This window comes from Muscardinus avellanarius (genome assembly GCF_963383645.1).
Source record: "Muscardinus avellanarius genome assembly, chromosome: 3".
Lineage (NCBI taxonomy): Eukaryota > Metazoa > Chordata > Mammalia > Rodentia > Gliridae > Muscardinus > Muscardinus avellanarius.
In genome coordinates, this window is record NC_137788.1 from 114,531,206 (window position 1) to 114,554,157 (window position 22,952).

The 22,952-nt window shown below is 48.8% G+C and overlaps 1 protein-coding gene across 1 annotated transcript in view; it reads left to right on the top strand.

Moving 5' to 3' along the window:
* The window catches only part of KCNN3 (potassium calcium-activated channel subfamily N member 3), a gene marked incomplete at both ends in the record, with an annotated part of 172,926 nt that extends 154,254 nt beyond the window's left edge, over positions 1 to 18,672 (top strand). Inside the window, 3 exon segments of the mRNA XM_080693038.1 lie at positions 5,911 to 6,038; positions 8,206 to 8,275; positions 18,370 to 18,672. Coding sequence (XP_080549164.1) covers positions 5,911 to 6,038; positions 8,206 to 8,275; positions 18,370 to 18,672 — 501 coding nt within the window.
* Positions 18,673 to 22,952: the final 4,280 nt, after the last annotated feature.

The window sequence follows — 22,952 nt, forward strand, 5'->3', positions numbered from 1 at the left end:
TGTTTTTGTTTGGTATTCTTTTTTTTTTTGTATTTGTTTTGTTTTTATTTTGGTGGCACTGGGAATTGAACCAGGGGCATCTACCTCCAAGCTGCACCCCCAGCTCTATTTTATTTTAATTAATGAATTAGCTTATTTATTTATATATTTTTGCGGTACTGGAGATGGAACCCAAGAACATTCTACCTCCGAACTACACTCCCAGCCCTATTTTTAATTCTTTATTTTGATACAGGGTTTCCCTAAATCGGGAAGGGCCTCACTAAGTAGCTGGGGCTAGCCACGAACCTCCGGTCCTCCTGTCTCAGCCTCCCAAGAACTAAGATTATAAGCTCGCAGCACCATGCCTGACTTATTTTATTTCATTTCTTTTATTTATTTAATTTTTTGAAGCAGGGTCGCGGTAGGTTGACAAGAGTCTCACTACTTGCCGAGGCTGTCCTCCAACCTGCGATTTTCCTGTCTCAGATCCCCAAGTGCTGGGATTATAGGTGTGTGCCACCTTGCCTGCTTGAAGTGTTAGGGTTTTTTTTTTTTTTGGGGGGGGGTAAACAATTTATGGACTCACAGTAAACAACCAGCCTGTATGCTGATGTGGAAGCCAGACCGCTGGCCTTCCACGCACTGAAGGTCCTCGCCTAAGTGTCCTCAAACCCATCCAAAGCTCCTGATTGTGGCCAGTATCCAGCAATTCTGGCGGTTGACATCCTCATCCCTACAGCCTTGTCCCTCCCACCCCTGCATCCCTGGGAACATCCTTTGGGCCTGGTGCCCCTGCCCACCAGGAGAACCTTCATCACAGAAGTGTCCAGCAGGTCCCAGGAGGGGGCACACCCTCTTCAGCTCCGGCTCCAGGGATGACCCTTGGTGCGATCAGCCAGGTAAATGAGACACCCTAGGCACGGCAGCCCCCGCCACCTACCTGGGAAAGCCTGGTGCCGTTAAAAGCCTATTGCTTTTTCTCTTGCGGGTATTGATCTGCTTAGATTTGTGCCAGGCAGTTTGCTGGCAATTAATTTCAGTCAGCACAAGGCTGGCACTTAACCTCACTTTGCTAAATGTTCCCAGCTCTCCCAGGCAGACCCATACAGAGGGCAGGACCTGCCTCTCCGCAGCCTGGCTGCCACTAGGTCTTATGTTTGGGCTGAAATTAAGTGCAGGACCCAGATTTCATGTTCTGTCGGATTCTCTTGCTAAAAGAGGCCACGAAGAAGAAGAAGGAGAAGAAAAAAGGAGGAGGAGGAGGAGAAGGAGGAGGAGGAGGAGGAGGAGGGCTGGGTCTGGTGGCACACACTTGTAATCCCAGCACTCTGGAAGTGGAGACTGTAGGATTGTGGTTCGCGGATAGCCTCAGCTACTTAGTAAGGCCCTTTGGAACTTAGTGAGACCCTGTTTCAAAAATAAACAGATTAAAAAAATAGGGCTGGGGGTGTAACTCGGAGGTAGAATGCCCCTGGGGTTCCATCCCTGGTACCGCAAAAAAGAAGGAGGAGGAGAAGAAGGAGAAAGAGGAGGAGGGGGGGGGAGGAGGAGTAAAAAGGAAGAACAGGAGGAGGTGGTGGAGAAGGAGGAAGAGGCCGGGCGTAGTGACACACACTCCTAGTACTTGGGAGGCTGAGACAGGAGGATCACAGGTTCAAGGATAGCCTCAGCAACTTGTGAGGCCCTCCATAACTTTAATAATAAAATAGAGCTGGGGAGTATAGCTCAGAGGTAGAATGTCCTTGAGTTCAATCCTCAGCAACATACACACACAAACACACACACACACAAACACACACACACACAAACAAAAGCCAGGTATGGTGGTGGCACATGCAGATAATCCCAGCATTTGGGAGGCTGAGACAGGAGGATCACAGGTTTGAGGCCAGCCTTAAACTTAGCAACTTAGCAAGACCCAGTTTCAAAATGAAAAGGACTGTCGGGAGTGATGGTGCACGCTTGTAATCCCCGCGCTTGGGAAGTGGAGACAGGAGGATCGCGCAGGTTCGAAGCCAGCCGCGCTGGCATAAGAGACCCTGTTTCAAAAAAAAAAAAAGTATAAAATAGGTCTGGAAGTGTAGCCTGGAGGTAGAAGGGTTTCCAGGAACCCCAGTGCCACACACACAAAAAAAATTTCAAAAGGGCTGGGGCTATAGTTGGGATCTAGAATGTTCCAGCATCAAACCAAACCAAACAAAAGCTACCGTCTTTTCCAATTCCTAGACCCTGGGGAGCAGGAAATAGTTTTGCTTGCGTGACGAAGAAATCCAGTCAGGTCTTCTTTAGACCACATGGAAGCCATGGGCACCTCTTGGACCTGGCTCGTGTTCGGGCTTGGTCATTACCCGGCTGTGTAATTCTGGCCTCAGATTCTATCTTAGAAAGTTTCTCCCCATTTTAAGGGGAAGGGAAGAATTCCAAGTTGAACCATAAAAACTAATATCTGTCTGGTAATTTCTAGTTCCTGGGGCACTCAAATCTACCTTGATTCTGTCTGCCATGGATAACTTTATGGTCCTGGCCCGTGTCTCAGTGTCTTTATATATAAAATGGGGGTTTTGTCAGACATGGTGGCGCACGCTTCTAATCCCAGCATTCGGGAAGCTGAGACCATGGTTCGCGGACAGCATCAGCTACTTAGTGAGGCCCTTTGCAACTCAGTGAGACCCTGTTTCAAAATAAATAAATAGCCGGGCGTGGTGGTTCATGCTTGTAATCCCAGCCTTCGGGAGGCTGAGGCAGGAGGATCTCGGTTTGCGGCCAGCCTCAGCTACTTAGTGAGGCCCTTTGCAACTCAGTGAGACCCTGTTTCAAAATAAAGAATAAAAAATAAGGCTGGGGATATAGCTCAGAGGTAGAATGCCCCTGGGTTCCATCCCCAGTGCCGCAAAAAATAAAATAAAATAAACAATTAAAAATAGGGCTGGACGGTGTGGCTCAGAGGTAGAATGCTTCTGGGTTCCATCCTCAGTACCGCAAAAAAAAAAAAAAAAAAAAAAAAAAAAACCACCTGCAAGTCTCTACCAGAGGCCTGCAGTGCCCCACGCTCTCCCTTCAAGTGCCGCCTTTGGGCCAGAGTCCCCTGTGCACACCTGGCCCATGGAGCCCAGAGCCCCTTCCCCTGCCTCCCTGCCCCCCCCCATCCCCTACCTGCAGCCTCCTCCACCGCCGCCTGTTCTTTCTGGTAAGCAAGAACCAGAGGTGGGCAATTAAATCATTTAAAATCATTCTCATAGTGGGTTTTTTTTTTTTTTTTTCCTGCACAGGGAAAAAAAAAAAAAGCACTATTTATGTCACTTAGACATTTCTGAGACGACTTAGCTGTTCTTTTAAAAAAAAATCACTTCACAGCGCCAATGAAAAATATAATCCAGCCTTCGTAATAAATTTTTGAAACATACACATGCGAAAGTTATCAGGCTGCAAAACCACGTCCCCTGGGCCTTCCCACACATCTCTCTGGGTTTTAACAACGTCCCATCTGTTGATGGCAGTCTGGAGAAGCGGGTCTGGACGCTCCACAATTTTATTAAAACCCTTTCTGGCTAGTAACCCGATTTCTTCTAGCTTGGCCTCTTTACTTCCGGGCTCCGGGCCCGTGGATACGAGCCAATTTGCACGGTTGACAGTAACGGAGATGCTTAATCAAAAATCTGTTTAGCTTGTTCTTAATAAGGAATGTTTTCGCTTGCTCTTGTTACTAATTGCTGAAGATGTCTGTGTTTGGATTAAAACTTTGTCCCCTGCCATCTGGATGCCATTGAGATGTCTCTACTTAGTGGCGAGGCGGGGGTATGGGTGGTTTCCATGTCAACAGATGACAGAGTCGTGTGTGAGAGCGTGTGATCACGGAGGAGCCAGCCTAGGAAGGAGGCGGCTCTGGTTCACACCTAAGTCTCTTCACACACTCGGCATCGCTTCCAAAGCCTCCCGCTCTCGCCAATTACATTTACATGTCAGATCGTGGCGTCAGTCAGTGCTGTTGGCCGTGTAGGGGAGGAACAACCGGGCATGCTGATGCCTGCTGTTCCAACCCTTGAGTCCTTTATTTTATTTATTTACTTATTTTTGCAGCACTGGGGACGGAACCCAGGAGCATTCTACCTCCGAGCAGCACATCCAGCCCTATTTTTATATTCTTTATTTTGAGACAGGGTCTCACTGAGTTGCAGAGGGCCTCACTAAGTAGCTGAGGCTGTCTGTGAACCAGGATCCCCCTGTCTCAGCCTCCCAGATGCTGGGTTTACAAGCGTGCGCCACCACACCTAGCTTTCGGTGTTACCTTTAAAATCTCCCCTGACGCCGGGCGTGGTGGCGGCACACGCCTGACACCCCAGTGCTTGGGAGGCAGAGACAGAAGGATTGCAGGTGCAAGGCCAGCCCCAGCAATGTAGCAAGACTCTCAAGCAGCCCAGTGAGACCCTGTTTCAAAATAAAACAACAACAAAAAAGAAGCCGGGCGTGGTGGCGCACGCTTGCAATCCCAGCATTTGGGAGGCTGAGACAGGAGGATCGCGGTTCACGGACAGCCTCAGCTATTTAGTGAGGCCCTTTGCAACTCAGTGAGACTCTGTTTCAAATAAAGAATAAAATATAGGGCTGAGGGTGTAGTTCAGAGTAGAATACCCTTGGGTTCTATCTCCAGCACACACACACACACACACACACACACACACACACACACACACACACCCCTGATGGGAAATCTCTTTCTGGATCCACAAAATGTACCTTGTACGCTAATGGAAATCGCAGGGCGAGCCTGGCCCTCTGCCGGTGAGGACAGAGGTGGCGTCTGTTCATCTCTTCAAAGGGTTCCCCGGGCTCAAGGTCTCCAAAGGAGGCCGGCCTAAAGATAGCAGCAGCCACAGCAGGATCAAAGGAAACGTCTCTCCACCTCAAGCTGCAGGATTGTGTTGTGCCCAGTACAGGATTAAGAGGTTTCGGAGTTCAATACTTTTTTCTCAGAGTTCTGTGGTCTTGATGAAAGGTCATCATGGAACCTCTTTCTCTCCGTCTTTCTTTTCTTTCTCTTTCTTTTGCCCATCTCTCCTTCTTTCTTCCTTCTTTCCCTTCCCTTCTTCCTTTCTTTCTTTCCTTCTTTCTTCCTTTCTGGTACTGGGGATTGAACCAAAGAGTGCTCTACACCTGAGTTACAACCCCAGCCCTGTTTATTTTATTTTATTTATTTATTTACTTACTTACTTGCTTTTTGTGGTGCTAGGGATTGAATCCAGGTGCATTCTACCTATGAGCTACACCCCCAGTCCAATTTTTATTTTATTTTATTTTATTTTTGCAGGTCTGGGGATGGAACCCAGGGGCATTCAACCTCCAAGCGACACCCCCAGCCTTATTTTTAATTCTTTATTTGGAAACAGGGTCTCACTGAGTTGCAGAGGGCCTCACTAAGCAGCTGAGGCTGGCCGCAGACCGCGATCCTCCGGTCTCAGCCTCCCGAATGCTGGGATGACAAGGGTGCGCCACCGCGCCCGGCTGAGTTCTGTGATCTTGATAATAGGTCATCGTAGACCCTCTTTCTCTCCGTCTCTTTCTTTCCTTCCTCTTTCTTCCCTTCTTTTTCTTTTCATTCTCTCTCTTTCTCTCTTTCTTTCTTCCTTTCTGGTACTGGGAATTGGACCAAAGGGTGCTCTACACCCGAGCTACAACCCCAGCCCTGTTAATTTTTATCTTGAAATGAATCTCCCAAGTGGCTCAGGGTCTTGCTAAATTACCAAGGCTAGCCTCACATCTGCAACCCTCCTGTCTCGGCCTCCCAAGTGACCGGGATGACAGGGTGTGCGCCCGGCGCCCGGCGGCAGAGTTGCTTTCTTAGGACGCGGGCTATGACAACAATCTGGAAAAACACATGCGAACCCGGGGAGGTCAGCCTGACGGCACCCTGCTCTGTTACTTTTTCCTCAGATCAAGAACGCCGCGGCCAATGTCCTTCGGGAAACATGGCTCATCTATAAACACACGAAGCTGCTGAAGAAGATTGACCATGCCAAAGTCAGAAAACACCAGAGGAAGTTTCTGCAGGCTATCCACCAGTGAGTGAGCCCGCCCACAAGAGGTGGAGAAGCAGGGGGGAGGGAGCTCCGACAGCCAGGCTCAGCCTGCCAGGCTCAGGAGAAATCCAGGCTGTTCCACCCAAGGTCAGTCTGTCAATTCATTTCCTGCACTAGCCAGGCACTCGGCAGGCGGCTAGGGAAGGAAAAGAGAGCACACGCATGCACACGCGCACACTTGTGTACACGCAGCATGCACTGCCACTCAATGGTGTCTCCTCTGATAGTGGAATAAGCCCTGTGTGTGTGTGTGTGTGTGTGTGTGTGTGCGCGTGCGCGTGTGTGTGCACGCGGATGTGTGTTATTCACAATTGAATTCAGGGGCGTTCTGCCTCTAACCTACACTACCGGCCCTTTTTATTTATTTTTTATTTTTTGCGGTACTGCGGATGGAACCCAGGGGCATTCTATCTCTGAGCTACACCCCCCAGTGCGATTTTTTTATTCTTTAGCTTTATTTTTTTTATAAGTCAGAGTTTATTTATTTATTTATTTATTTATTTATTTTGGTGGTACTGGGGATGGAACCCAGGGGCCTCCAGGCTACACTCCCAGACCTATTTTATATTTTATTTGGAAACAGGGTCTCTTAAACCAGCTGAGGCTGACTTCGAAACCTGCACGATCCTCCTGTCTCAGCCTCTCAAGTGCGGGGATTACAAGCGTGCGCCACCATGCCCGGCTTTTTATTCCTTATTTTGAAACAGGGTCTCGCTGCGTTGCAAAGGGCCTCACTAAGGCTGGCAGCGAATCACGATCCTCCTGTCTCAGCCTCCCAAAGGCTGGGATTACAAGTGTGCGCCACCACTCCCAGCTCCTTCTGATTTTTTTATTTTTCACTTATTTACTTATTTTGTGGAGGGAGGTACTGCGGATTGAAGCCACGGCCATTTCTACCTTCAAGCTACACTCCCAGCCCTATTTTATTTTTACTTTGAAAGAGAGTTTTGCTAGGTTGATGAGAGTCTCACTACTTGCTGAGGCTGTCCTTGAACCTTTGATCTTCCTGTCTCAGCCTCCCAAGTACTGGGATTACAGGCATGTACCACCATGCCTAGCTTTTTGTATTTGTAAAAAAGTCTCACTAAATTGTTGCTTTGGCTGGCCTTCGACCTGCGACCTCCTATGCCAGCCTCCCAAGTACGGATTACAGGTGTGCGCTACCATGCCCAGTAATTTTTTAAAGAATAGTAGCATTGGTATCCAGTTGGGGCACACACCTGTAATCCCAGTACTTGGGAGCCTGAGACGGAGGATCGCTGATTTGAGGACAGCAACATTACAAGACTCAGCAACCTAGCAAGACTCTGTTTCAAAGCAAAAAATAAAAAGGGCTTGGGGTAGCTCAGAGGTAGAGCGCCCCTGGGTTCAATCCCCAGTGCCAAAAAAAAAAAAAAAAAAAAAAATGTAGAGCCGGGCATGGCATTGCAGGCTTGTAATCCCAGTACTCAAGAGGCTGAGACAGGAGGATCACAGGTTTGCAGCCAGCCTCAGCAACTTAGAGATGCCCTCTGCAACTCAGTGAGACCCTGTTTCAAAATAAAAAGCCGGGCGTGGTGGCGCACGCTTGTAATCCCCACACTTGGGAGGCTGAGACAGGAGGGTCGCACATGTTCGAAGCCAGCCTCAGCTACTTAGTGAGGCTCTCAGCAACTTAGTGAGACCCTTTTTCCAAATAAAATATAAAATAGGTCTGGGAGTATAACCCAGAGGTAGAAAGCCTCTGGGTTCCATCTCTAGTACCACCAAAAATAAATAAATAAAATAAAAATAAAATAGTGTTGGGGGTGTAGCTCAGAGGTAGGATGCTCCTGGCTAGGTTCACATGTGTACACACACACACACACACACACACACACACACACACACACGCTCGCACATACACAAACAGCAGAAAAGCAAAGGATGCAAACATTCCTCCTGCCTTGGCGACCTGGGGAATCCTAAAGGGCGGCTCAGAGCACTTTGGCGTGGAAGCCTCGCACCGAGGGCAGGTGCGCGTGGACCCCTTCCTGGGGCGCGAGGAGCCTTCCATTCCCCCTGTGACCGCCTTCAAGGTCCCTGTGCCAAGTTCCCAGCTCTGATGCAGAAGCGGAGGCAGGCTGAGCTCTGACTCGCACTTGAAGGCTTTGTTCCCGCTCTTCCACAGACTGAGAAGCGTCAAGATGGAGCAGAGGAAGCTGAGTGACCAGGCCAACACCCTGGTGGACCTCTCCAAGGTGAGCGCCGCCCGGGATGCGCATGCGCGAGGCTCCCACGCGCTCAGCTGCTCTGTAAAGGGCGGGCTGGGTCCAGAGTGCAGGACAGGGGCTTAGCGCAATCCTCCTCGGTAATAATCCAGAGAGCCGGGCGTGGTGGTGCACCCCTGTAATCCCAGGACTCGGGAGGCCGAGACAGGAGGATCGCGCAGGTTCATGCCCAGCCTCAGCTACTCAGTGAGGCCCTCTGCAACTTAGTGAGACCCTGTTTCCAAATAAAGTATAAAATAGGTCTGGGGGATGCCGGGCGTGGTGGCGCACGCTTGTAATCCCCGCGCTTGGGAGGCAGAGACAGGAGGATCGCGCAGGTTCGAAGCCAGCCGCGCTGGCTTAGGAGACCCTGTTTCCAAATATAAAATGTAAAAATAGGTCTGGGAGTGTAGCCCGGAGGTAGAAGGGCTTCCAGGAACCCCAGTACCACAAAAAAAAAAAAAAAATAGGTGTGGGGGTATAGCCCGGAGGTAGAAGACCCTGGGTTCCATTCCCAGTACCATAAAAAATAAAATAAATGAAAGTAATCTAGAGAGCCAGGAATGGTGGTTTATGCTTGTAATCCCAGTACTTGGGAGGTAGGAGGTTGAGACAGGAGAATGGCAGGTTTCAGCCAGACTCAGCTACTTAGTGAGGCCTTCTGCAACTTAGTGAGACCTGTTTCAAAAATTATATATATATACATGTGTGTGTGTGTGTGTGTGTGTGTGTGTGTGTGTGTGTGTGTCTAGAGGTGTAGCTCAGGTAGAATTCCCCTGGGTTCAATCCCGGTACCACAAATTAATTAATTAATTTAAAAAATAAGTAGCCAGGTATGATGGTGCATGCTTGTGATCTCAATACATGGGAGGCTAAGATAGGAAGATCACAGGTTCAAGGCCAGCCTCCACTACTTAAGTGAGACCCTCGGGGGAACTTAAAGAGACCCTGTTTCAAAATAAAAAAAATTAAGAGGGCTGGGGGTATAGCTCAGAGGTAAAATGCCCCTGGCTTCAGTCTCCAGGAATACACACACACACACACACACACTATAAAAAAAACTCACCGCTCTTGCAAATCACTAAGGGAAGGCTAAATGGAGGCAGAGCTGACAGTAGGCACCACTGCAGAGAGGGCCCCCACGTCCCCATTGCCTTCTGATAGATATTGTGTGTCAAGCGTACAGCTCAAGGGCTGGGCTGGCAGAACATTCCAGCAGATGTCAGTTATGATAATGGAGCATGTTTCCTGGGATCGCAAGAGAAACTCCCTCAGGCAAATTAAGCGCCTTTGAAAAGAGGGTGCCGGCAAAAGCGGCTGGGATTGGGCCATGTGTGGGAACCTCATTCAGTAGCAGGATCCAGCCAAAGAAAGGCGCTCCAGGCCCCTGGGGGCTTCAGTAGGGAGCAGAGGCTCTGCACAGCCACAGGCCCGGGTGCCTGGCAGGGGGCATCCAGGGGGGGCGGGTTCCCGAGAGCCTGCGTGTGGGGTGGAAGAACCTGCCATGCTGGAGTGCCAGAGAGAGCCCTCTGGGGCTTTGGGGTCTTGGATGCATGGCTCATAATACTCCTGGGTTCCAGTGTCAGAGATCCACTGGAACCAGGCTGAAAACGGAGGTTGTGGCGGTGCACGCCTGTAATCCCAATATTTTAGCAGGTTCCAGGACAGCCTCTCCAACATCATGAGACCCTGTCTCAAAACAATAACACCATTTCTCGTCTTGCCTTCTGTTTGGTCGCATGTTTGAAACCCCACATACACACCACCCACCTCCTGTCTCGGTGGCAGACTGTATAGCAGGCCCCCAGTTCAGACTGTAGGTGTTATAGTTTTAGCTACAGATGATGCTAATAGACTTCCTCAGTCGGGCGTGGTGGCACATGCCTGTAATCCCAGTACTTAGGAGGCCAGGACAGAGGATCCCAGGTCCAAGGACAGTCTCAGCAACTTTGCAAGATCCTGTTTCAAAATAAAAATAAAATAGGCCGGACGTGGTGGCACACGCTTGTAATACCCGCGCTTGGGAAGCGGAGACAGGAGGATTGTGCAGGTTCTAAAGCCAGCCTCGCTGACTTAAGAGATCCTGTTAAAAAAAAAAATTATATATATATATATATATATATATATATATATATATATATATATTAGGTGTCTGGGAGTATAGCCCAGAGGTAGTAGGGTTTCCAGGAACCCCAGTACCACCAATAAATAAATAAATAAATAAATAAATAAATAAATAAATAAATAAATAAATATAGGATTCAGGCATGGTGGTGCACATCTGAAATTCCAGGACTTAGGAGGCTGAGGTAGGAGGATCTCAGGTTGGAGGATAGCCTCAGCAACATAACAAAACAAAATTCTCAACAACCTAGTGAGACCCTGTTTCAAAACAAAATATAACACTTGTAATCACAGCATTCGAGAGGCTGAGACAGGAGGATCACAGTTTGCAGACAGTCTCAGCTACTTAGCGAGGCCCTTTGCAACTCAGTGAGACCCTGTTTCAAAAAATAAAGAATAAAAAATAGGAATGGGGGTGTAGCTCAGAGGTACAATGCTCCTGTGTTCCATCCCCAGTACCACATAAATAAATAAATAAATAAATAAATAAATAAATAAATAAATAAATGTATATCTGAGGGTAAAGCTTAGAGGTAGAGCATCCTTGGGTTCAATGCTAAGTAAAAAAAATTATATTCAAATTAAAAAAATTAAAAAGGAGCTGGGCGTGGTGATGCACACTTGTAATCCCAGTACTTGGGAGGCTGAGACAGGAGGATCACACAGGTTTGAAGCCAGCCTCAGCTACTTAGTGAGGCTCTCAGCAACTCAGTGAGACCCTGTTTCCAAATAAAGTATAAAATAGGTCTGGGAGTATAGCCCGGAGGTAGAAAGCCTCTGGGTTCCACCCCCAGTACCACCAAAAAAAAATTTTTTTGAAAAGGGCTGAGGTTATGGCTTAGCGGTAAAAAAAAATAAAAAACCCTAGCTATAACACACACACACACACACACACACACACACACACACACACACACACACGCCTCCGATATTGGTCCTTTTTTTTTTGGGGGGGGGGGTACTGGGGATGGAACCCAGGGGCATTCTACCTCTGAGCTATACCTCCAGTGCTATTTTTTATTCTTTATTTTGAAACCGGGTCTCACTGAGTTGCAAAGGGCCTCACTAAGTAGCTGAGGCTGTCTGCGAACCACGATCCTCCTGTCTCAGCCTCCCTAATGCTGGGATTGCACATGTGCACCACCATGCCGGGCTCCAATATTGATCTTAAGTCTAAATTCTCAGAAGAGATGTGATTGGTCAGTTTGAGTCATGTGTCCAACCTCAGACCAATCGGCTGTGGCCAAGAGGAGGGTCATCTAAGATAAGCATGACCAGAGGCACGTTCTTTGGGCTTTGGGAATGGTCCAGTGAGAGTCCCCAAGATGTCCTCTTGTAAGAGCAGTGTTTCTCGGCTGGGTCTCACCTGGCAGAACACCCTATGGCCGACCTCTCCCCAGGAACGTCAGGAAAGCCTATCCTTCAAGCCTGCCTTCCTAGAGAGTGTCACACAGGGCCTCTCAGAGACACAAGGCTCAAAAGCAGCCTGGGTACCAGGCGTGATGCCTCATACTTGTGTTAGAACTAAATTTGCAGTCATCCTAAGCAAGCCGATTCTACTTTTTGCAAAAAGGCTGTGCTGAACCGGGCATGGTGGTGCTCTCTTGTGAGGCCGAGACAGGAGGATCTGGGTTCGCAGCCAGCCTCAGCTACTTAGTGAGGTCCTCCACAACTTAGACTCTGTTTCAAAATAAAGATTAAAAAATAGGGTTGGTGGTGTAGCTCAGAGGTAGAAGGCCCCTGGGTTCAACACCCAGTTCTACAAAAAAAAAAAAAAAAAAAAAAAAAAAAAGGCTGTGCTACCCATTAGAGCTGGGTAATCAAGCAAGCAGCACGCTGGGCAGGAAGTTGCCCCAATTTTTATCCGTAACGCAGATTTCTGTACCATTCTTCACTGGGGGGAACTTGGTGTCACAGTCTTACAAGAGTGGCTAATTTGTGTGATACCGAATGCCAGAGGAGGGGTTGATATTTTGCAGTTTGGGGAAGCAGAAACAGGAATTTTATACAAGGTTACAAAATAATGGTTTTACAAAACAGAATTACTCTAAATGAAGCTAATCCCTTAATTATATCCTCACAATTCCCTCCTTTTTATTATACATTACTATTCTTTTCTTCAACTTTTGTTAGCCTACAGCAACGTTCACTCCTGAAGGTGTCTAACAAAAAGAGATTATTTTGGAAGCTGTCCCTGTTAGGCCCTGGATTAGACACTAACAGGGTATTATACAGCTACCTACGAGGGTCATCACTCTGGGTATTATTATTATTATTATTATTATTATTATTATTATTATTATTATTTTGGTGGTACTGGGGTTCCTGGAAGCCCTTCTACCTCCGGGCTATACTCCCAGACCTATTTTATATTTTTATTTGGAAACAGGGTCTCTTAAGCCAGCGCGGCTGGCTTCGAACCTGCGCGATCCACCTGTCTCCGCCTCCCAAGCACGGGGATTACAAGCATGCGCCACCACGCCCGGCAACTCTGGGTATTATAATGAGGGATTTTAGGACTAATGTCATTATCCTGTTCCATTTTCTTACCCATTATATTGAAAAAAAGGATCAACTCCAGCACTCTCAGCTAATTCATTGGCTAAAGTAGTTAACCCCTGAGACGCCTTAGTGATCAGGGGCTGTGTTGTTAGGGATGAAAGTACAACATGGAGTACCAACCATGACACCAACAGTACCAACCATGACACCAACAGTACCAACCATGATGCCAACTCCAACTTTTCCCACAGTAATAGCTGTTCACCTAGCCTGAGTTCTAAAATGGTCATTTAACAGGCTGTAAAAAAGACAGTTAAACACTGCCTCTGCTAAAATTCAATTTGCTAGGTAACCAAGGACCTAATAAAGACAACAGATTGCCGGGCGTGGTGGTGCACGCTTGTAATCCCCGCGCTTGGGAGACAGAGACAGGAGGATCGCGAAGGTTCGAAGACAGTCTTGCTGGCTTAGGAGACCCTGTTTCCAAATAAAAATATAAAAATAGGTCTGGGAGTGTAGCCCGGAGGTAGAAGGGTTTCCAGGAACCCCAGTACCACCTCAAAAAAAAAAAAAAGACAACAGATATGAGATTATCTTATAAAGATTCCAAATATTTGTTCTTTAAGCTAATCCTTAGTAAATTATTACCTAGAGGGATCTGCATTGCTTTAAATATAAAGAAAACACAGGAAATTGTCTTGAAAATGCAAAATTTTGATCTCTAGCCTAGTTTTTATAAAATTTTACCAAGAGCAGATTAATATCTTAAGAAAACATAATTATTTCAAACACAGAATAAGTGTATTCAATGTGACTTTTAGAAAACCCTTTAAATAACCCCTACTCATTCTAACCAGCTTTGTTACGTACAAACTTTCCTTTACAAGTTTTATCCTCTACAAATCATTTGCAACTCCCTTAAGCCCTACACAATTTGCTTAACATTTTGATTCCCACCAGAGACTCACCCCCTTTTTGCCTGGAGGCCTCTCACACTCTTTCTGGCTGGGCCCCTCCTGGAAAACTGGAACCTTGGGAGCCCACTCTTCCAGTGACACTGATGACTCTCCATCACCCTCACACAACCTCCAAGAGGGTCTGAGCACTAAGGAAATACTCGGTCACCTCCCATACCTTGGTCCGTGGTCCGTCACAGTTACCTGGCCCCTGCGGCACTGGGCAGGACCCTTTTCTCCATGCTACCAATAAACTTTTGGTTCTGAATTTATTGTGGGGGAGGGTGGTTCTTCCCTCATCCCCAGGTGGCCACACTTGGCAGGGAGACTTGTCTCTTCCAGAGAGAAGTCCCTGTGATCCCCTTGGTGGTTCTATCCTGGATGAGCCCCCACATTTGTTCAAAACAAATTTTCATGGAGTCATAAGAGGAGATGTGTTCCAAAATGGCTGGGCAAGGCGATTTTAGTTTTTGCAGAAAGGGCGTACTACCAACCAAAGCCAGGTAAACAAGCTGAGCAGGAAGTCCCCTCAGTTTTTAATCCCTAACACAGATTTCTGCCCCATATCCCTATTAGTGGGAGCATGTTTTCACAGTGTTATGTGATTGGCTAATTCATCTGGAACAGAATGCCAAGGGAGAGGATGGCATTTGCCGTTTTCAGAAAGTAGAAACATACAAAGAAACAGAAATTTTAATCAAGGTTACAAAATGGTGGTTTTACAGCCAGGCGTCGTGACACACACTTATAATCCCAGTACTTAGAAGGCTGAGACAAGAGAATGCAGGTTCGCGGACAGCCTCAGCTACTTAGTGAGGCCCTCTTCAACTCAGTGAGACTTTGTTTCAAAATAAAGAATAAAAAATCCAGCTGGGGGTATAGCTCTGAGATAGAATGCCCCTGAGTAGTTCTCTCCCCAGTATCTCTCTCTCTCTCTCTCTCTCTCTCTCTCTCTCTCTCTCTCTCTCTCTCACACACACACACACACACACACACACACACACATACACACACACACACAGGTAGTTTTACAACATGGAGTTACTTTGATAGAAATGACTTTATTATATTCTTTTTTTCTCTTTTTTTCTTTATTCTTTTTTTGGTGGTACTGGGGTTCCTGGAAACCCTTGTACCTCCAGGCTACACTCCCAGACCCATTTTTATATTTTTATTTGGAAACATGCAAAACAGCACTGCTGGCTCCTCCTGTCTCCGCCTCCAAAGCGCAGGGATTACAAGAATGCGTCGCCACACCCGGCTGACTTTATTGTATTCTTATAATTGTAATCCTGATACTTGGGAGGCTGAGACAGGAAGATGACAATTTTAAGGGCAGCCTCAGCAACTGAATGAGACCCTGTTTCAAATTTAAAAAATAAAGTCAGGTGTGGTGGCGCACACTTGTAATCCCAGCATTCAGGAGGCTGAGACAGGAGGATCAGGGTTCACCGACAGCTTCAGCTACTTAGTGAGCCCCTTTGCAATTCAGTGAGACCTTGTTTCAGAGTAAAGAATTAAAAAATAGGGCTGGGGGTATAGCTCGAAGGTAGAATGCCCCTGGGTTCCATCCCTAGTACCCCCTCCCCAATTTTTTTTTAAATAAAGGAGGGCCAGGGTGTAGCTTGGAGTTAGAATGACACTGGGTTCAATCCCTAGTACAATAAATAATAAATAAATAAATAAATAAATAAATAAATAAATAAATAAGCAAGCCAGGCATGGTGGCGCACGCTTGTAATCCCAGCATTTGAGAGGCTGAGACTGGAGGATCGTGGTTTGCGGACAGCCTCAGCTACTTAAGTGAGGCCCTCTGCAACTCAGTGAGACCCTGTTTCAAAATAAAGAATAAAAAATAGGGCAGGGGGGGTGTAGCTCGGAGGTCAGATGCCCCTGGGTTCCATCCCCAAACCCACAAAAAATAAATAAATAAATAAATAAATAAATAGGTAGATAGATAGATATCAGACTAGGTGAAGCAGAAACCTCAGAGCCAGTTACCTGGAGAGCCAGTTACCTGGGTGCAGCACAAAGGGTAGTATACAGGGAAGCGTTAAGGGTAGATTCTGCCAAGCCACCGTGGACTCAAGCCACCCGGGAAAGTGGTGAGCCCTGAGGTCCATCCAGTTTTCTCCTCTCCTCCCAGGAGATTTGCCCAAGCTCCTGGCCACAGCTTAGCATATTTGACCTTGGTCCACGGTCCCCCTGGTTACACAGTCACGGAGCATCAGAACAGCAAATGCCATCTGGAGCCTTGTTCATTCCCTTCTTTGAGGGGGAACAGGTACTAAAGATTGAACCCAGAGGCCTCCTACCTCTGAGCTGTAACCCCCAACCCTGTTTTTTTTTTGGATTTTAGTTTGCAACAGGGCCTCGCTAGGACGGGTTGCTAAGAGTCTCACTACTGGCTGAGGCTGTCCTTGAACCCACGATCCCCCCGTCTCGGCCTCCCAACTGCGGGGATCGCAGGGGGGCACCGCCACGGCCAGCCTCGTTCCCCTGGCTTGCTGTCGGTTTCACCCCCACAAGTCACCGCCCTCCCTTCTCTTTCCTCGCTTACAATCCTCCCTAGATTAAAGATGTAGCTTGTGACCTCCCGATGCGGAGAGAGAGCGGGGCGGGCGTGGGCTCTTTACCGGATGGCTTTAAATCCTTCCATTGCGGTGGGAAAATCATTCCCTCCATCTGAGGCTCAGGTGATCAAATAAGGTAAGACCTTGAAAAATGCTTTGCAAACGCTCTGGATTTTGGCAAATGGCTGTGCTGATTGGGGATGAAGAGGAGGGCGGCTGGCCAGTCCCTGGCGGTGGGACCGAAACCCAGAGGCCTGGCCCAAGCTCGCCGGGGTGCCCGAGGCCACGGGCATCTGTGGTTGGTCGGTTCAGTGAAGGATACACACCCTGAAGATGCTCTGTGAACAGGAGTCAGAGCCGGAAGCCCTTTTCACGGCTAAAGTCACCCTACCCTCTATAAGTAGTGTTAGGATCCAGTCTCCCGCCCAGCCAGCCATGGAGAACACCATCTTACCATCTCTGCCCTCCCTGCCTGCGTGGGCTGCTGGAATTCCAGCTGACAAAATCTCACAGGTCGACCCCTCCCCCAAATCCCAAAGAGCCATATCACCTCAGGTGGCGAAGGGGTCACATGATAGATGGCGGTTGTAGTTTTTTATTTTTATCTTTTTTTTTTTTTTTTTTTGCAGTACTGGGGTTGGAACTCAGGGGCATTCTAATTCCGAGTGACACCCCCAGCCCTATTTATTATTCTTTATTTGGAAACAGCATCTCACTGAGTTGCAGAGGGCCTCACTAAGTAGCCAAGGCTGTCCATGATACTCCTGTCTCAGCCTCCCATATGCTGGGATTACAAGCGTGTGCCACCATGCCCAGCTTTGTAAAATTTTAATTTAATTTAATTTAATTTTGTGGTACTGGGGATTAAACCCAGAGGCATTCTGCCTTTGAGCTACAGCCTCTGCCCTTTTTATTTTTTGTTTTTAAACAGAGTCTCGTTAGGTTGCTGAGTCTCACCACATTGCAAACTTGAGATCCTCCTGTTGCAGCCTCCCAAGTACTGGGATTACAGGTGTGTGCCACCATACCTGGCTTCGGTGTCTTCTCTTTAATCAAAAATGTCAGTGGCCATGTGAGCTGGGAGCTCTGTCCTCTTTAAGAAAGTGGGGACAGCTGGGCGTGGTGGCGCACACTTGTAATCCCAGCATTTGGGAGGCTGAAGCATGAGGATTGCTGTCCAAGGACAGCCTCAACTACTTAGTGAGGCCCTCCGCAACTCAGTGAGACCCTATTTCAAAATAATGAATATAAAAATCGGGCTGGGGGTGTAGCCCCTGAGTTCCAACCCAGTACTGCAAAATAATAATAATAATAATAATAATAATAATAATAATAATGATGATGATGATGATGATGTGCTATTTCCTTCATATATATACCCAATTAAAAAATTATAACTGAGCCAGGCATGGTGGCACATGCCTATAATCCCAGTACTTGGGAGGCTGAACCAGGAGGATTGCAGGTTCGAGGCCGACCCAGGCAGCTTTAATTTAATACGCATTGCTTTTGTTTGTTTGGGGGGTTTTTTGGTACTAGGGATGGAACCCAGGGGCATTCTACCTCCGAGATACACTCCCAGCCCTATTTTTTATTCTTTATTTTGAAACAGGGTCTCACAAAGTTGTGGAGGGCCTCACTAAGTAGCTGAGGCTGTCTGCGAACCAGGATCCTTCTGTCTCAGCCTCCCAAATGCTGGGATTACAAGCGTGTGCCACTACAGCCCGGGTATCATTGCTTTTGTAATTAAGAGGGGGAAAGTGTGCCCAGCTCAGCCTCCCAGGCTCCTGGGAAGTGCCCCGGCTCCCTCCAGGGGCCAGACCCAAGCCTCTGGGCGGAGCTGGCCTCTGGGAGGCGGTCCCTCCGTCCGGGGCTAGCTCCTCCGCGCTCACCCTGCTCCCCTGTGTCCGGCTCTCTGTCCTCCACACAGATGCAAAATGTCATGTACGACCTGATCACCGAGCTCAACGACCGCAGCGAGGACCTGGAGAAGCAGATCGGCAGCCTGGAGTCCAAGCTGGAGCACCTGGCGGCCAGCTTCAACACCCTGCCGCTGCTCCTGGCGGACACCCTGCGCCAGCAGCAGCAGCAGCTCCTGAGCGCCATCCTGGAGGCCCGCGGAGGAGGGGGCGGCCGGGGGCCAGGCACCACCCACGCCCCGCCGGCCGACAGCCCGATAGGGATCAGCTCCACCTCCTTCCCGACCCCGTACACGAGCTCCAGCAGTTGCTAAATAAAACCCCCTCCCCGCTCCAGAAGCCTGGCCCATAGGTCTTAAGATGCAAACCAACTCTCTCCTCCGCCATCCGGACCAGGGATCTGAAAGAAGCGAGAGCGAACTGATTGGGCTGACGCGGGGGCACTGCACGCGGCCGGCCTGGTGCGATCTGCCTTGAAAACCAGAAATCCAATCTCTGTGTAGTGCCTCAACCTGGGAGCAGGAAGAGGAGATGACAGGAGGCGCCACCTCTGGCAGGGCCCCGGCTGCAGAGTTGGTGGAGAGCAGAAATCCACGGCTCAATCTCAGGTCTTCGCGCGCGGGCGGGGCGGGGCCGATGCACCGGGAGGCGCCCAACTGGGCAGCCACCCGCAGGGTGCCCGGGGCCGCCCGGGGTGGTGTCAGCCTCGGGAACTGGGTTCCTCCTCCTGGGACCAGGAACACTAATCTCCTTTCCTTTAGTCTGGGTGACCAAGGAAAAGAGAACGGCACACAACTTACCAAAACAGACATACCCAATTTAGACTGGAACACACGTAAGGCCAGATCTTCTCTCCCATTATTAATACCCATAGAAACCTGTGCGTTTACACACACACACACACACACACACACACACACACACACACACACACTACAGTCAATAATCCAGGTCCTTTCTTGTTTGAGCTTACCCAAATCAAAGGGACCCGTCCCTGGCCCTGCACACAGTGGGCAGTCTCTAAACGTGCATGGTCGGTTTGAATGTATTCAAATGTGGCTTGCATTCAGATGAGGTAGTTAGCTAGTCCTGACGGCCGCGGTCTGCTGCAGGTGTGGGTCCCTTTCAACACAGGGTGTTTGTTTTGCCCTAGATAGGCTCTGGGCTTGCTTTGAAGTGGCCACCGAGACAAAACTGTGAGCATCCTGGAGGGATGAGAAGGCGTCTAAAAAATAACAACCTAGCCAGGTGTGGTGACACATGCCTGTCATCCCAGGACTTGAAAGGCTGAGACAGGAGGATTGCAGGTTTGCAGCCAGCCTCAGCCACTTAGCAAGGACCTCCGCAACTTGGCGAGACCCTGTTCCAAATTTTAAAAAAGAAAAAGGGCTGAGTAGCTTGGAGGTAGAGAGCCCTGAGTTCAATCTCCAATACCACACACACAAATTAATAATAATAACAATGATAATAATAACATTCACAGCATTTTCCTCTTACATCCAAACGGGCTGTCTGGACAGACCACGCGGCCAGGCGTGTGCCTGTGAAGGAGAGGGGACCAGAGGAGAGAGGTGGGTTTTCACACGGGCGCAAACAGGTGCAAACCAATGACACCTTAGCGAACAGAAGTATTATCTGAGGACTTGCTGAGCCGCGTTCACCGAGAAGCAGGTTTGCAGCCACAGGTGCGGGGCATGCAAAGGCACAGCGAGCTTGCCAACCTCTTACCAACCTGTTAGCGGCTGAATCGGGAGCCGGAGGAAGAATGGCCCACAGGGTCCCTTAGGTTGCCTCCGAGTGTAATAGTGTGAAAACAAAGGGCGCCCTTAGGGAACCTTGCGGGTAAGAGAAAAAGACATAGATGTGTCAGAAACCTCTTGCTACAGTGCCATGTCATTCTTGGTACCAAAAAAAAAAAAAAATGATTCCAATACATCGCCAACTCCGAGAGCCTCTAATCGCGTCCAGATCCAGGGTAGTGACGGGCGCTGGGAATCTCTGTCATCGCTCCATCACCTGAACGTCTTTGCATCTCGGAACTCCATCCCTTTTCTTGCCGTCACGTCTTGTGACTTCTACTTCTGGGAAATTCAACGCTTCCATATGGAATATTTCGGTCGTTTGGGGCCGGACGAAAGGGTGTCGCCCGCACGTGGTCGCAGCTCGGGTTTAACTCTGTAGTAGCAAGACATCATCGCTCTGGGGCAAGGCAGAGATTTTTCTTCTGCAGGGCCGGGGCTGGTCTTCTGAGCGTGGGGAAATCTTTGGATAGCGAGGTAGACTATTCTAGAATGCAGCCCGCTCTTTGAGGAAGATCCGGTGTCCTGCCAACCCTCTTCTTTGTGGCTGGCTGTTGCCGCTCGCTTGGTGGTGATGGTTGCTTGTGTTGTGGTGCTGGGGCTGGAACCCGGGCCCTCTCAAAGTCTAGACGCTCGCTCACTCTGTGGCAGCCCGCTGCAGTGACATTCCTGCTCTGTCTTCCCCATGGTTTATCTTGAGAATTTTCACTGGTTGTTTCGAATACCAGAGACGCCACACCTGCCCGGTGGCCTTTTTGTCGTCTTCGTTGTTGTTCTTTGAACTCTTCATTATCTGAAAGATTCCCCCTCTCCATCCCCCACCCCGCCGGGTCCCAAGAACAGCGCTCAAGTTTTGAATGCCAGCCCAGTCCGACGCGTAAGCAGACACACAAGCAGATGAAACAGCCATGCGGGTTCTTTGTGGTATCAGATCCATCTCACTCCAGCGGGTCGACCCGACGTGCCGGGCCTGACCCCTTCCCCCACAGTCCTCAGGTATCAATTCCTGCTCCTGTTACAACCCCGTGCTGCGCCCATGGGTGTGGGTGCCTGCACACCTAGGAATTTAGTCTTCAGTTTGAATGAGTGACCCGTAAGATCTCACGGCCACTTCACCTGCCCCCAAAGCGCGCTCAGACCCGCCCCTGCGGACGAGTCCCTTTTCAAACCCTCATCGATGCTCTTGGCCTTGCTATGTAAGCCCCGGAGACTCAGCTAGCTAGCAGCTCTAACCGAGGAAGTGCTCGGAGTTCTTTCCAGCAGCGGTGGCCACGGGCATCCTAGAGACAGGAGGGCGTTGGGAGCAGGGCTTGACCGGTGGCCCCTGCTCTCTGTGGTTTTCCTCTTGGGCAAAAGAAGACTCACTCTTCCCAACAAAGTGATGGACTCTGCATGTCCAGCCTATCGGGGCCACTTCTCTGAACTAGACCTTGAGCTGCTTGTGGGGCAGTAACAGTTCCCCTGTGAGTACAGTTGACCCCTGGTCACCTAGGTGTCGATGACCCTGGATGCCACCCACCCAGGTTTTTCCTTCTTACATCTCTTGGCTGGTTCTGCTCCTCCGCATCTCTGTCAGATGGGCAAAGGGGGCAGGTGGATTCTGACGGCAGACCTTTTCTGTATCTTATCTTCGGGTTTGGTAGTGGGGGAGATTGAATTATCTACTCAAAAGTGGGCTACGGGTGTAGCTGGGCATGGTGGCACATGCCTGTAATTCCAGTCCTTGGGGGTCTGAAACAGGAGGATTGCCGGCTTAAGACCAGCCTTAGCAACTTAGCAAGATCCTCTTTCAAAATTTAAAAAAAAAAAAAAATAGAACCAGGCATGGTGCCGCACGCTTGTAATCCCAGCATTTGGAGGCTGAGACAGGAGGATCCAGGTTCACGGCCAGCTTCAGCTACTTTAGGCCCTCCACAACATAATGAGACCCCATTGCAAAAAAAAAAAAAAAAAAGAATAAAAAATAGGGCTAGGGGATGAACCTCGGAGGTAGAATGCCTCTGGGTTCCATTCCTAGTACCAAAAAAAAAAAAAAAAAAAAAAAAAAAGCTGAAAATGAAGCTCAGAGGTAGACTGCATCTAGGTTCAATCTGGTACCACACAAAAAAATAAATAAATAAAAAGAAAGAAAGAAAGAAAGAAAGAAAGGGGTTACATATAAAAGCTATTAATATAGCAATTATAACAACCCTGCTCCAGTAGTAAACGAATCCAATTCTGCCCTCCTGGAAGGCCCATCCAGGGGCAGAGCCCCTCCTGTGACCTCTCCGATGATACAGTGGCAGGTAAAAGCCTCTGCTATTCCCCCACGTATCTAGAAGACACTTGAACTAGAAACACAAAGCCACCCCTCATCGCTTAAGCCATACATAGTTTCACGTACTGTAAAGTCAGGGACGTACTGTGATACTTTAAGACCACTAATCTCGGTGGGATTTCAGGATATAGCGTCGGCTGGTGAATTCTATATACTAGACTAGAAGCTTATCTCTCCTTAGGTTGAAGTCCAAATAAAACTGTGCGCCTTTGGGTCCCAGGCCACACGTGCGCGATCGGGCACCTCTAAGTCGTCACCCAGTGTCTGTAAAATGTTTCTCCCATCTTTATATGACGCAGCCTCATGACATCAAAGCGCTAAAAGTGCGGGATCCAACCCAAAAGAGCGCGAGGGCGCAGCCCTGAGTCACGCTGAGCCCAGAGAAGCCAGTGGCACAATGACCTCGTGAATTAGGAGATAAGGGAGAGCACCGGAAAGTCAACTCCAAGGTGCAGAGCGTCCGGGCGTGGTAGCACGG